At 43.0% G+C, this 14,141-nt stretch overlaps 1 protein-coding gene across 3 annotated transcripts in view; it reads left to right on the forward strand.

Moving 5' to 3' along the window:
- The window catches only part of GRID1 (glutamate ionotropic receptor delta type subunit 1), a 666,519-nt gene that overhangs the window by 406,320 nt on the left and 246,058 nt on the right, over positions 1 to 14,141 (forward strand). For all 3 annotated transcript variants that reach the window (XM_073793383.1, XM_033841989.2, XM_033841990.2), the window contains exon 5: positions 362 to 415. In XM_073793383.1, coding sequence (XP_073649484.1) covers positions 362 to 415 — 54 coding nt within the window. The remainder of the gene's footprint in view (positions 1 to 361; positions 416 to 14,141) is intronic.

The following is a 14,141-nucleotide window of genomic DNA, read 5'->3' on the forward strand; positions in this document are numbered from 1 at the left end:
CTCAGGCAGCAATGAGACATTCCTCCCTGAGCACCCCTCCAGAAAGGTGTTTGCAGGCATTCTCCAAGAGGAGAGAGGGGAGGGATGTCCCCGCCCATGGCCCTGTGACGCCTACTGGAACTGGACTGGCGCATGAGAGCTCCGAAGAACAGCAGGAAATCAGATGTCCATGTTCAAATGATGCGTCTCGTAGCTAAGGCAGCCAGAGCTGACCTCAGGGGAACAGCGTGCTTTGTGTGGAAAAAATTTTCCAGGAACAATGTTTATCAAACTCCATCTCGGCAGTCATCCTGTGCGTCTGCCATCTTCTGGCTTGCTTCTGGTCATGTTTTTTTTTTTCTCTCTCTCTCTCTCTCTGCAGGCCGTGGAGACCAACCTGGCTTCCAAGGACAGCCACTGGGTCTTTGTGAATGAGGTAAGAGCCCCAGAATGGTGAGGGGCGTGGCCTGCACTGAGCCCCCACCCCTTGGGAAAGTGCAGAGTGATCCTTGGTGCTGGAATAGATTCCAGGGCTCCACCGTGCAAGACAACAGGTGAGAGAGGTAAACAGAACTTGCCAAGATACTCAGCCAGAGCAGGTGGAAACCAGGGGACGAGTGGAGATCTGAGTCCAGGAGGAAGTCAAGAGTCCGTGAGAAGTGGCGTCAGGCATTAGATGTACAGGGTGAGGGGAGGTCACCAGTCAGGGATCAGAGACCGGAGAGATGAGGGCGGGTTAGAAAATGGGGTGCAGAGGGGGTGGGCAAAGGAATGCAGAGGGGATGGAGGCTGCATTTCCTGCAGGAGGTTGAAGGTATGTGTGTTATGTGACTCTGTGTGAGGGTGTGTATATAAGAGTGCATGGGTGTGAGTGTGTAACTGTATATATTTGTGAGAGTGTGGATGTGTGTGCATAAGTGTGTGTGTGCATGTCAGTATGTGTATGAGTATATGTGTATGCGTATAGGTGTGTGTGTGTATGTGTGTGCACACCTCCTGTGCAGCTGGTCAGGGCACAGTTCAGTGGAACTATTTAAAGGGGGTAAATGGGAAATCTCTCCCATGACTGGCCAGTCCACTGGTTTGGGTCCTGGGAGGAATGGGCACACCAAGGTTTCACTGCAGCCTGGTCTGTTCTCAACCAATTACACCATAACTTGTCCTGGCCACCTCCACGCTGCAAACATTACACGGGAGTGGCCTGTGATGCCATGCCCTCTGCCCGCACATCCATTCGGGGAGCACCCACCAGGGCAGCCTGGTGACCCTAGCCAGCTATTAACACAGCTGACTCTAGAAAGTGCTTCCTGGCACGGGCTTTCATCAGCCCTGTGGCCTTCCGTTGCTCCTAAATTAACTGATCGATTTCTAATGGCCACATACTAGAAGATGCAAGGTTTATTGTGCAGGTAATTTATGCTTTTATGATATGTGTTTCTTCATCGGCTCAGTGCTACTATGGCTGAAAGAGCTTGGGGTGGCTGATTTTATAATTTTGCAGGTAGTATCTGATAGTAACTGCTTGCAAGGCCCACTTTTCGAAGTTTGTCCATAAATGCATATCTTATTAGCGCCACGTCTACACGGGCCGGTGGGAGGCATGTGAGGTAACTGTCCCTTTCCCTCGGGTTGCGGATGGTTGTGCTGGTGATTAGGAGAAGGGACGTGACAGCCGCCTCCCCTTTCTTCAGAGCCTGACAGAGTCCCCCACGGTCCCTGGGAAGTTCGATGCTCTGGGCTTTGCCATCGTCTTTATAGGTTTCTTTTGTTTGGGGGAAGGATGCATTCTGTGTACCACTTAAGGCAAACATGTAGTGCTGGCTTTATTTTAGGGCGGCTCCTCCAAATTGGATAGCCAGTGTCTCTCTACTGCCAGTCTTCCAAAAGTGCTCTGTTTTTACATTTCTAACTTATTTCCTGCTTCCTCCCCTGCATCCCGACCCACTCCCAGGGCCCTCTTGTCTGTCCCTCTTTTTCCCTTGCGAGGGCTGGCGTCAACACTAGCCAATGTGAAGTGCTCCCAGGGCATTGCCGGGGCAGCTGGAACCCAGGACTTACTTAGTGCCACTGGGAGGCATCAGGTGTGGGCACACCTGTCAGAGCCACACTGGAACAGCCTCACCCAAGAGGATGGCTGTGTTCCACCCCAGTCATCAGTGCACCGCACTGTGAGCTGGCACACCAGTCATGTGGCTGTCCCTGGGATAAGTGTGTCCTCCTCCGGAAGTGACCTCCCTCTTTCTTGGTTTCCTTTTCTATGGGGAGGCCAAGCACTTGTCAGGGCATTTTGTGTCTGTTAACACCCTTATCTTCATCAACAACCCTGTGTGTCAGTTATTACCATCCTCATTTTGCAGATGGGAAAAGGGAGGCTCAAGAGGTTAAATCACTTGCTCAAGGTCATACACTGTTGAATGGTGCATTTGGGATTCTGTATGATGACTGTCTGGTTCCAGAGCCCTTTCCACCAAAGGGCACCATCATGCATGTGGCCCTGACAACGATCCTTAACCTATGGCCAGGGTCTAATTCAATAAGGTCAGTCAGTAGGGCTCAGGTATGCATACTGACAGGGACACTCTTGGGCTGGCCTTGGTGTCAGCTCGTGGACATTCCTGAAGCCTGCGATCTGAAGGTGGGTCCTTTTGTAAAGCTTTGACCCTTAGACCCCAGTGTGGCCTCTGGTTAATGGCTAAGATGTTCTCTAAATTGACTTATCCTTAGGAGCTAGCCATATTCAGAACTGCTGTTTCCTATTACAGCATGGCCCCATTGGGAACAAGTCCTGTTATTCTTATGACAGTTAGATTTCCAGGCTTTATTCAGAGAGCCACAGACAAATATTTTCCCAGTTGCTTTTCCGTTTATCAGATGTGATGGCTAGGAAAAAATAAAATAGGAAAAAAAGGGGAGCAGGCATTTGGTAGCTCCAACACTGTCTCCAGAATCCAGCATCTACACCGGGGCCCCATCTTCCCTCTTCCTGAGCTGCTCCCCACTTCCCTGGAGGAAGTTCAGTCCATCAGATGAGCTCAGGTCTGTGCCTCTTCTACCACGTTTTTCTCCAAGGCGGTCCTCCGACTCCACCCCCTGCTTCCCTCCTTCCTTACAGGCTCTGTCCTCCAGTTTCTCTCTCTGTATTTGACTTTCTTAATATATTTTCCTGGATTCAAGATAAACATTCAAGGGCACATATTTTTGTTTGCTTTCTTCATGCAGTGGTTTTCTTAATATGTCTACGGTACCCCTTCATCAGTGAATATTGGTGTTGCATGTTACAAGCCTGTTTTATTTGGAGAAGGGGTAACTGGATACAGAGAAAGGTTTGTGAGTATGTGAGCCTCACTGACAATTTCTACAGGTCTCTGGGCTCCATTGTGGGGACACTGGCAAGCAGGTGTGCTTTGGGGTGTAAACTCTATTTTTATTGATTGATTAAATTACATGTTAGTTTGGAGGAGGATGGGGGATTCAAAAGAATGTGTGGAAAGCAAATTTAAACATTAGTCAAGGTGGCCACAAGGCCGTGAGTCCCTTGAGGACGTGGTCAGAATCCAGCTCACCACTGAATCCCCAATACCCCATGCAAAGAGTAGATTCTTGAAAAGGTTTGGTTGCAGGCAAGGCGATGTACTTAGGATAGGGTAGAACAAGTTGCTTTGAATAGTACTTCCCAGCCAGCCTCTGAGAAAAGACAAAGGCAACAATTAAGATGGGGGGCTCAGGGATGGAGGGGACAGCTCTGGGTCATTCGTCGGAAGCTACCAGTTCAGGACCAGTCAGACTTGACTTTGGCTCCCAGAACCTCTTTATCAGCTTGTCTGGAGAGCTTCCTGTCCACGTGGCTCTGGCCCAGTGATGCACAGGTGTCCTTAGTGCTGGGTGGAGTCAGGACGCAGTGGAGAATGCCCTCCTGAGAGGCTCTGTGTCCAGGCAGGACACATCTGCCTCATAGCCTGGCCTCTTGGGAACTTCTTGGAGGAAATTCTTTTATGGAATATGTCTGTCTCTCCAGCCTCTTCCAGAACCATCTGTGAAGGGGACTTGAAGCACTCCATTTGTTACTGGACAGCTCTCATGGTTAGACTAGTTCCTCCAGACATAGAAACAAAAGCAAGCTTTGCTGGAAATGGTTCAAGAAATGCAGGAGCACATGCATAACCCTTGCACTTAGGTTTTGTCAGCAAGTGATGCTCTGAGCTGTGTTCTGTGGCTCAGCAGGGGCCCAGGGGGAGGTGGGCTCTAGGAGGGAGGAGTCGCATCTGGCAGGCCCTCACTCCCTGCCTCCTTGCCAGCCTAGGTCCATGACCCCCACATCCCATATCTTTGTTCTCTGAGCTCCAGACCCACGGATCGAGATGCCTTCTGGACTCAGCCACTTGGAAGCCCCATGACCACCTCCAGCTCAGTGCGTCTCTCTCTGAACTCATGATCCTCCCCCTAACCTGGTTCTCACCCAGTGCTCCCATCCCAGGGACCGGTGTCTCCATCCTATTTGTTGGCTCCCTAGCCAATGGAGAAAAGCCCACATCCTGCTCCCTACCTCAGAACCTGCTCCAGGATGACCCCGTCACACCTTTCCGTGCTTTTTTACTTCTTACCCTCTGCCCACTCTCCCATGGCTCATCCATGCAAGCAGTGGGTGACTTGTTGTTTCCTCTGTTTATTTCCCTCTCCTGGCTCTGGACCTTTGCTAGGATTTTCCTTTGTTCCTGGAATGCCTGTCTCTGACTATCAAGGACTTACCTTTCCTGCATGAGTTTGCTAAACATTGCCTCTGCCCAAAGGTCTTCCTGGATTTCCCAGTAGGGTTATTCCTTCTCCTGGCGTCCTGTACTCCTCACCCCAGTTATGCTGTGTTGGGGCCTTGATGCATGTGCCCTGGCTTCCCGAACAGCCTATAAGTGAGGGCTGGACCTTCTTTCTGTCAAGCTCCCTAGAGCCCCCAGCATGAGGGGCTCACACACACAGGAGGTGCTGGGTTAAGCCTCCTGCTCTGCATCTGCCTCCTGCTTCCTCACCTTGTTTAATTACCTATGTGTAGAGGAAGAGGCATTTTTAACCTCCCAATCCTTCAGGAACTCAGAAAGCTGTGATCCTGCTTCATGAGCTGCCGCTGTCAGCACCTCATGTTCCATTGCATCTCCTTTTCCTGTGCCTGCATTTCAAGTCCTGTGGGGTACGAGCTCTTCCTCTCGGGCACACAGGCTCCCCTGTGCCCTGGACAGGCCATTGGCAGGTGGTGGAGCAGACGGGGAGGAGGGCAGGGGAAGCACTGGCCAGGCTTCCTGCAGCAGTCTCCACACTGGGCTCGGGGAAACACATGTTCTGCTAATTCGTAGGTGCTCTGTGGAAAAAGGATTCTGTGATCAAAGAGGGCGGGTAAGTTAAACAGCAAGAAACAGGTGTCTCCTGCAGGCATCTTCCATCTCTAATGCATACTGTGCTTTCCAAGGATGAAGTGGTGCACTCTGGCTGCCACATGCATTTGTATTTCAAACACAGTCATGTGCTTTTTCTCTCGACATCTGCTCACCTGTATGCTGGAACAGGTCTTTGGCAGGTGGTGGGCTGCCAGGGTCCATAGCATAGAGTTCAGATTCCTCCACGTGGTCTATGAGGCTGTTCATGAGCTGACTTCAGAGCCCTCTCTGGTCTCAGTTCCTGCCGTTGCTTGTCATCTAGAGCTGCTGTGCCTGTATCATAAGACATCTCTGCCACCCCAGGCGCAGTGTCATCCCAGTGTCTGGACCTCTTCATAGCCCCCTCTGCCCAGAGTGTTCTCCTGTTGTTGCCCCTCAGGCCCCGGCCCCAACCTTACCACCTTCACTGGTTTGCCACCAACAAACATTCCATAAGGACCCTCTGGGTACAGACCTTGGCCTGCCCCAGAGGAGACTACTCCCGTCAACAGTCCAGAGAACATCACTCTAGACTTTCAAACCATCCCTACCCCCAAACACACACTGAGTTAAAGCAAATGAAAATGACATTAGGCTACACATGCATAATGTAGGGGAGAGAAATGCTAATATACTAATTGAAGAAAACAAGAATAAATAGACCATGATTTGCATGCTGAATCAAATAGCTTTAAGAAATCTCTATTTGTGGCACAGAGGAAGAGAGGGAGGGTAAAGATTTAATTTTTTTTCTTCCTTTCATTTTGAACATTCCAATTCTGTTCGGATATTAAGTCCCTGTACCATTTACCATCTGCAAATTTCATTTAGCAACACTCCAAAACAATTAACGTTTATTGTAATCGATTCACTTGTTTCTCTCCCCAGCCCCACTGAGGAGTCCTTGAGGACAGGGACCACATCTTAGCCAGCGCTGTAGCCCACTGAGAACCCAGAATAAAGAATAGGAGCTGCGGTTTATCAGACATTAGATGGAGCCAGGCACTGCTTTTGAGCATCACTTTTCAAATCTACTTTTGACTTAAAAATTAACCACTTTATTGAGGTTTAATTCGCATACAATAAACACACATATTTAAATGTACAGTTTTTCCTTGCCATATGTATACACCTGTGAAACTGTAACCACATTGAAGATGGTGAACATATACATCTCCCCAACAGTGTCTTCGTGCCCCTTTGTAATCCCCACCCCTGTCCTACCTTACCCACTCCCCAGGTAGTCTGTTTCTGGCTCTACAGATTATTTGTATTTTCTAGAGTTTTATGTAAGTGGAATCATAGAGTAATATTCTTCTTTTCTTCTGTTTTGCTATGGCTGTTTCTCTCCAGATAATTATTTTGAGATTCACCCATATTGCAATATACAACAATAGTTCTTCTTATTGATGAGGCATGTTCAGTTGTATGACTACACCACAATTTGAACATACATTTACCCCTTGATGGGCATTTGGGTTGTTCGAGAGTTTTGGTGATTACAAATAAGGCTGCTATGAACCTTCATATACAAGTCTTTGTATGAACAAAGGCTTTCATTTTTCTTGGGTACACATTTACAAGTGGAATTGCAATGTTGCATGGCAGATGTATGTTGAATTCTTTAAGAAACTTCCAGGTTATATGGGAATTCCAGTTGTTCCACATCTTCTTCAGTACCTGGTTTGATCAGGGTTTCTGATATTAGCCACTGTAGTGGTGTGTAATGGCACCTCATTATAGTTGTAGTTTTCATTTCCCTAATGACTAACGATACTGAGCATCTTTTCAGGTATTTCTTTGCCATCTGTATCTATAGCTTCCTTGGGGGGGAAGCTGAAATTATTGATTTGAGAACTTTATTTTTCTTTACTGCTTTAAACTTCCTTTAAGTGATTTAATGGCATCTCCCAAATTTTGATATGCTGTATTTTCATTGTTATTCAGTTCAAAATACTTTCTATATTACCTTTTGATTTCTTCTTTGACCCATGGGTTGTTTAGATGTGTGTTATAATAGTCTCTAAATATTTGAAGATTTTTCAGGGATCTTTCTCTTATTGATTTTTAATTTAGCTCCATTGTGGTCAGGGACCATAGTTGAATTACCTGAATTCTTGAATATTACTTGAATCCTCTTAAATTTATTGAGACTTATTTGATAGTCCAATATATTGTCTTTGCCGATAAATTCTTTTTGTGCACTTGCAAAGGATGTGTAATCTGTTGTTGTGAGGAAGATTCTATAAATGTCAATTGGGTCAGTTTTGTTGATAGTGCTGTTTATGTGTTCTGTATTGTTGATTGTATTCTGTCTATTTGTTCTATCAATTACTAAGAGTGGGGTATCAAAATATTCAACTTTACTTTGGAGTTTGCCTACTTCTCCTTGCAGCTTTATCAGTTGTTGCTTAATATATTTTGAAGCTTTGTTACAAGAGGCATAAATGTTTAAGATTTTTATGTCCTGTTGATTAATTGATCTGTTAGCATTACGGAATGACCTTTGTCCCTCTGCTCTGAAATGTCCTCTGCTCTGAAATATACTTTATCTGATATTACTGAAGCTATTGGAGATATATTTTGACTAGTGTTAGCCTAATATAATTTTTTCCATTCTTTTCCTTTTAACTTATTTGTTTCTTTAAAGTATGTTTCTTGAAGGCCATTCCTACTTGGATCTTGCTATTTTATTCATTAGGACACTGCGGGGGTTTTTTTTTTTAACATCTTTATTGGACTATAATTGCTTTACAATGTGTGTTAGTTTCTGCTTTATAACACAGTGAATCAGTTATACATATACATATGTCCCCATATCACTTGACACTACGTTTTAATTAAAGTACTTCGATAATTTAATGTGAGTATTGATATGGTTAGGAGAGGGTGGAGTCCTGGAAGCCAAATTAAGAAATTATTTCAAAGAGGAGGGAGAGCTCATCGGTGTCAGATGCTGCTGCCTTGAGGATGTGGTGACCTTGGGGGTGAATGTTGGGAAAGGGTTAGAGGACAAGTTGCCAGGTACTTCAACTTATATCATTCCATTTTACAGATAAGGAAACAGAGGGTCAAAGAAATGGATTGACTTTTCAGTATCACTTAGTAAGTGGCAGAATCAGGATTTGAACTTAGGTGTGAGTGACTCAAAATTTAAGAAATATATTCCCTGGACTTCCCTGGTGGCACATTGGTTAAGAATCCGCCTGCCCGGGGGGTGACTGTGGCTTACCTTGGGGACAAGGACACTGGCAGCAGAAGTTCTGGGAAGTACTCCTTGGCGTGAGCCCTCCCAGAGACTGCCATTAGCCCCACCAAAGAGCCCAGGTAGGCTCCAGTGTTGGGTTGCCTCAGGCCAAACAACCAACAGGGAGGGAACCCAGCCCCTCCCATCAGCAGTCAAGCGGATTAAAGTTTTATTAAGTTCTGCCCACCAGATCAACAGCCAGCTCTACCCACCACCAGTCCCTCCCATCAGAAAACTTACACAAGCCTCTTAGATAGCCTCATCCACCAGAAGGCAGACAGCAGAAGCAAGAAGAACTGCAATCCTGCAGCCTGTGAAACAAAAACCACATTCACAGAAAGATAGAAAAGATGAAAACGCAGAGGGCTATGTACCAGATGAAGGAACAAGATAAAACCCCAGAAAAACAACTAAATGAAGTGGAGATAGGAAACCTTCCAGAAAAAGAATTCAGAATAATGATAGTGAAGATGATCCAGGACCTCAGAAAAAGAGTGAAGGCAAAGATCAAGAAGATGCAAGAAATGTGTAACAAAGACCTAGAAGAATTAAAGAACAAATAAACAGAGATGAACAATACAGTAACTGAAATGAAAAGTACACTAGAAAGAATCAATAGCAGAATAACTGAGGCAGAAGAATGGATAAGTGACCTGGAAGACAGAATTGTGGAATTCACTGCCATGGAACGGAATAAAGAAAAAAGAATGAAAAGAAATGACGACAGCCTAAGAGACCTCTGGGACAACATTAAACGCAACAACATTCGCATTATAGGGGTCCCAGAAGGAGAAGAGAGAGAGAAAGGACCCAAGAAAATATTTGAAGAGATTATAGTCGAAAACTTCCCTAACATGGGAAAGGAAATAGCCACCCAAGTCCAGGAAGCACCGTGAGTCCCATACAGGATAAATCCAAGGAGAAACACGCCGAGGCACATAATAATCAAATTGGCAAAAATTAAAGACAAAAATTATTGAAAGCAGCAAGGGAAAAACGACAAATAACATACAAGGGAAGTCCCATAAGGTTAACAGCTGATTTCTCAGCAGAAACTATACAACCAAGAGGGAGTGGCATGATATACTTAAAGTGATGAAAGGGAAGAATCTACAACCAAGATTACTCTACCCGGCAGGGATCTCATTCAGATTCAATGGAGAAATCAAAAGCTTTACAAACAAGCAAAAGCTAAGAGAATTCAACACCACCAAACCAGCTCTACAACAAATGCTAAAGGAACTTCTCGAAGTGGGAAACACAAGAGAAGAAAAGGACCTACATAAACAAACCCAGAACAATTAAGAAAATGGTCATAGGAACGTACATATCAATAATTACCTTAAACGTGAATGGATGAAATGCTCCAACCAAAAGACACAGGCTTGCTTAATGGAAACAAAAACAAGACCCATATATATGCTGTCTAAAGGGACCCACTTCAGACCTAGGGACACATTCAGACTGAAAGTGAGGGGATGGAAAAAGATATTCCATGCAAATGGAAATCAAAAGGAAGCTGGAGTAGCAATACTCATATCAGATTAAATAGACTTTAAAATAAAGAATGTTGCAAGAGACAAGGAAGGACACTACATAATGATCAAGGGATCAATCCAAGAAGAAGATATAACAATTATAAATATATATGCACCCAACATAGGAACACCACAATACATAAGGCAACTGCCAGCAGCTATAAAAGAGGAAATCAACAGTAACACAATAACAGTGGGGGACTTTAACACCTCACTTACACTAATGGACAGATCATCCAAACAGAAAATTACTAAGGAAACACAAGCTTTAAATGACACAATAGACCAGATAGCTTTAATTGATATTTATAGGACATTCCATCCAAAAACAGCAGATTACACTTTCTTCTCAAGTGTGCACGGAACATTCTCCAGGATAGATCACATCTTGGGTCACAAATCAAGCCTCAGTAAATTTAAGAAAATTGAAATCATATCAAGCATCTTTTCTGACCACAACGCTATGAGATTAGAAATGAATTACAGGGAAAAAACCGTAAAGAACACAAACACATGGAGGCTAAACAATACGTTACTAACTAACCAAGAGATCACTGAAGAAATCAAAGAGGAAATAAAAAAATACCTAGAGACAAATGACAATGAAAACACGACAGTCCAAAACCTATGAGATGCAGCAAAAGCATTTCTAAGAAGGAAGTTTATAGCTATACAAGCCTACCTCAAAAAACAAGAAAAATCTCAAGTAAACAATCCAACCTTACACCTAAAGGAACTAGAGAAAGAAGAAAAAGCAAAACCCAAAGTTAGCAGAAGGAAAGAAATCATAAATATCAGCAGAAATAAATGAAATACAAACAAATCAATAGCAAAGATCAATAAAACTAAAAGCTGGTTTTTTGAGAAGATAAACAAAATTGATAAACCTTTAGCCAGACTCATCAAGAAAAAGAGGGAGAAGACTCAAATCAATAAAATTAGAAATGAAAAAGCAGAAGTTACAACAGACATCGCAGAAATACAAAGCATCCTAAGAGACTACTACAAGCAACTCTATGCCAATAAAATAGACAACCTGGAAGAAATGGACAAATTCTTAGAAAGGTATACCTTCCAAGACTGAACCCAAAAGAAACAGAAAATATGAACAGACCAATCACAAGTAATGAATTGAAACTGTGATAAACAATCTTCCAACAAACAAAAGTCCAGGACCAGATTGCTTCACAGGTGAATTCTATCAAACATTTAGAGAAGAGCTAATACCCATCCTTCTCAAACTCTTCTAAAAAATTGCAGAGGAAGGAACACTCCCAAACACATTCTACGAGGCCACCATCACCCTGATACCAAAGCCAGACAAAGATACTACAAAAAAAGAAAATTACAGGCCAATATCACTGATGAATATAGATGCAAGAATCCTCAACAAAATACTAGCAAACAGAATCCAAAAACACATTAAAAGGATCACACACCATGATCAAATGGGATATATCCCTGGGATGCAAGGATTCTTCAATATATGCAAATCAATCAATGTGATACACCATATTAACAAATTGAAGAATAAAAACCATATATGATCACCTCAATAGTTGCATAAAAAGCTTTTGACAAATTCAACACCCATTTATGATAAAAACTCTCCGGAGAGTGGGCATAGAGGGAAACTACCTCAATATAATAAAGGCCATATACGACAAACCTACAGCAAACATCATTCTCAATGGTGGAAACTGAAAACATTTCCTCTAAGATCAGGAACAACACAAAGATGTCCACTCTCACCACTATTATTCAACATAGTTTTGGAGGTTGTAGCCATGGCAATCAGAGAAGAAAAAGAAATAAAAGGAATACAAATTGGAAAAGAAGAAGTAAAGCTGTCACTGCACTGTTTGCAGATGACATGATACTATACATAGAGAATCCTAAAGATGCCACCACAAAACTACTGGAGCTAATCAATGAATTTGGTAAAGTTGCAGGATACAAAATTAATGCACAGAAATCTCTTGCATTCCTATACACTAATGATGAAAAATCTGAAAGAGAAACTAAGGAAACACTCCCATTTACCATTGCAACAAAAAGAATAAAATACCTAGGAATAAACCTACCTAGGAAGACAAAAGACCTGTATGCAGAAAACTGTAAGACACTGATGAAAGAAATTAACGATGATACCAACAAATGGAGAGATATACCATGTTCTTGGATTGGAAGAAGCAATGCTGTCAAAATGACTCTACTACCCAAAGCAATCTACCGATTCAGTGCAATTCCTATCAAATTACCAATGGCATTTTTTACAGAATTAGAACAAAAAATCTTAAAATTTGTATGGAGACACAAAAGACCCTGAATAGCCAAAGCAATCTTGAGGGAAAATAACGGACCTGGCGGAATCAGACTCCCTGACTTAAGACTATACTACAAAGCTACAGTAATCAAGACAATATGGTATTGGCACAAAAACAGAAATATAGATCAATGGAACAAGATAGAAATCCCAGAGATAAACCCATACGCCTATGGTCTACTAATCTATGACAAAGGAGCCAAGGATATACAATGGAGAAAACAGTCTCTTTAATAAATGGTGCTGGGAAAACTGGACAGCTACATTTAAAATAATGAAATTAGGACACTCCCTAACACCATACACAAAAATAAACTCAAAATGGAATAAAGACCTAAATGTAAGACTGGACACTTTAAAACTCTTAGAGGAAAACATAGGAAGAACAGTCTTTGACATAAATCACAGCAAGATCTTTTTTGATCCACCTCCTAGAGTAATGGAAATAAACACAAAAATAAACAAATGGGACCTACTGAAACTTAAAAGCTTTTGCACAGCAAAGGAAACCATAAACAAGACCAAAAGACAACCCTCAGAATGGGAGAAAATATTTGCAAACGAATCAATGGACAAAGGATTAGTCTCCAAAATATATAAACAGCTCATGCAGCTCAATATTAAAAAAACAACTCAATCCAAAATTGGGCAGAAGACCTAAATAGACATTTCTCCAAAGAAGAGATACAGATGGCCAAGAAGCACGTGAAAAGCTGCTCAACATCACTAATTATTAGAGAAATGCAAATCAAAACTACAATGAGGTATCACCTCACACCAGTTAGAATGGGCATCATCAGAAAATCTACAAACAATAAATGCTGGAGAGGGTGTGGTGAAAAGGAACTCTCTTGCACTGTTGGTGGGAATGTAAATTGATACAGCCATTATGGAGAACAGTATGGATCTTCCTTAAAAAACTAAAAATAGAAATACCATATGACCCAGCAATCCCACTACTGGGCATACACCCTGAGAAAACCATAATTCAAAAAGACACATGCACCGCAATGTTCATTGCAGCACTGTTTACACTAGCCAGGTCATGGAAGCAACCTAAATTCCCATCGACAGTCGAATGGATAAAGAAGATGTGGTACATATATACAATAGAATATTACTCAGCCATAAAAAGGAATGAAATTGGGTCATTTGTTGAGCCGTGGATGGATCTAGAGACTGTCATACAGAGTGACGTAAGTCAGAAAGAGAAAAGCAAATATCGTATATTAACGAGTGTATGTGGAACCTAGAAAAATGGTACAAATGAACTGGTTTGCAGGGCAGAAGTTGAGACACAGATGTAGAGAACAAACGTATGGACATCAAGTGGGGAAAGCCGCGGGGGGTGGGGATGGTGGTGTGATGAACTGGGCGATTGGGACTGACATGTATACACTGATGTGTGTAAACCTGATGACTGATAATAACCTGCTGTATAAAAAGTAAATAAAATAAAATTCAAAAATTAAAACAAAAACCAAATAAATAAAAAAAAAGAATCCACCTGCCAATGCAGGGGACATAGGTTCAAGCCCTGGTCTGGGAAGATACCACATGCCACAGAGCAACTAAGCCCATGTGCCACAACTACTGAGCCTGCGCTCCAGAGCCTGCGAGCCACAACTAGTGAAGCCCACGTGCCTAGA

Source organism: Tursiops truncatus, chromosome 16 (genome assembly GCF_011762595.2).
Source record: "Tursiops truncatus isolate mTurTru1 chromosome 16, mTurTru1.mat.Y, whole genome shotgun sequence".
NCBI classification, from domain to species: Eukaryota; Metazoa; Chordata; class Mammalia; order Artiodactyla; family Delphinidae; genus Tursiops; species Tursiops truncatus.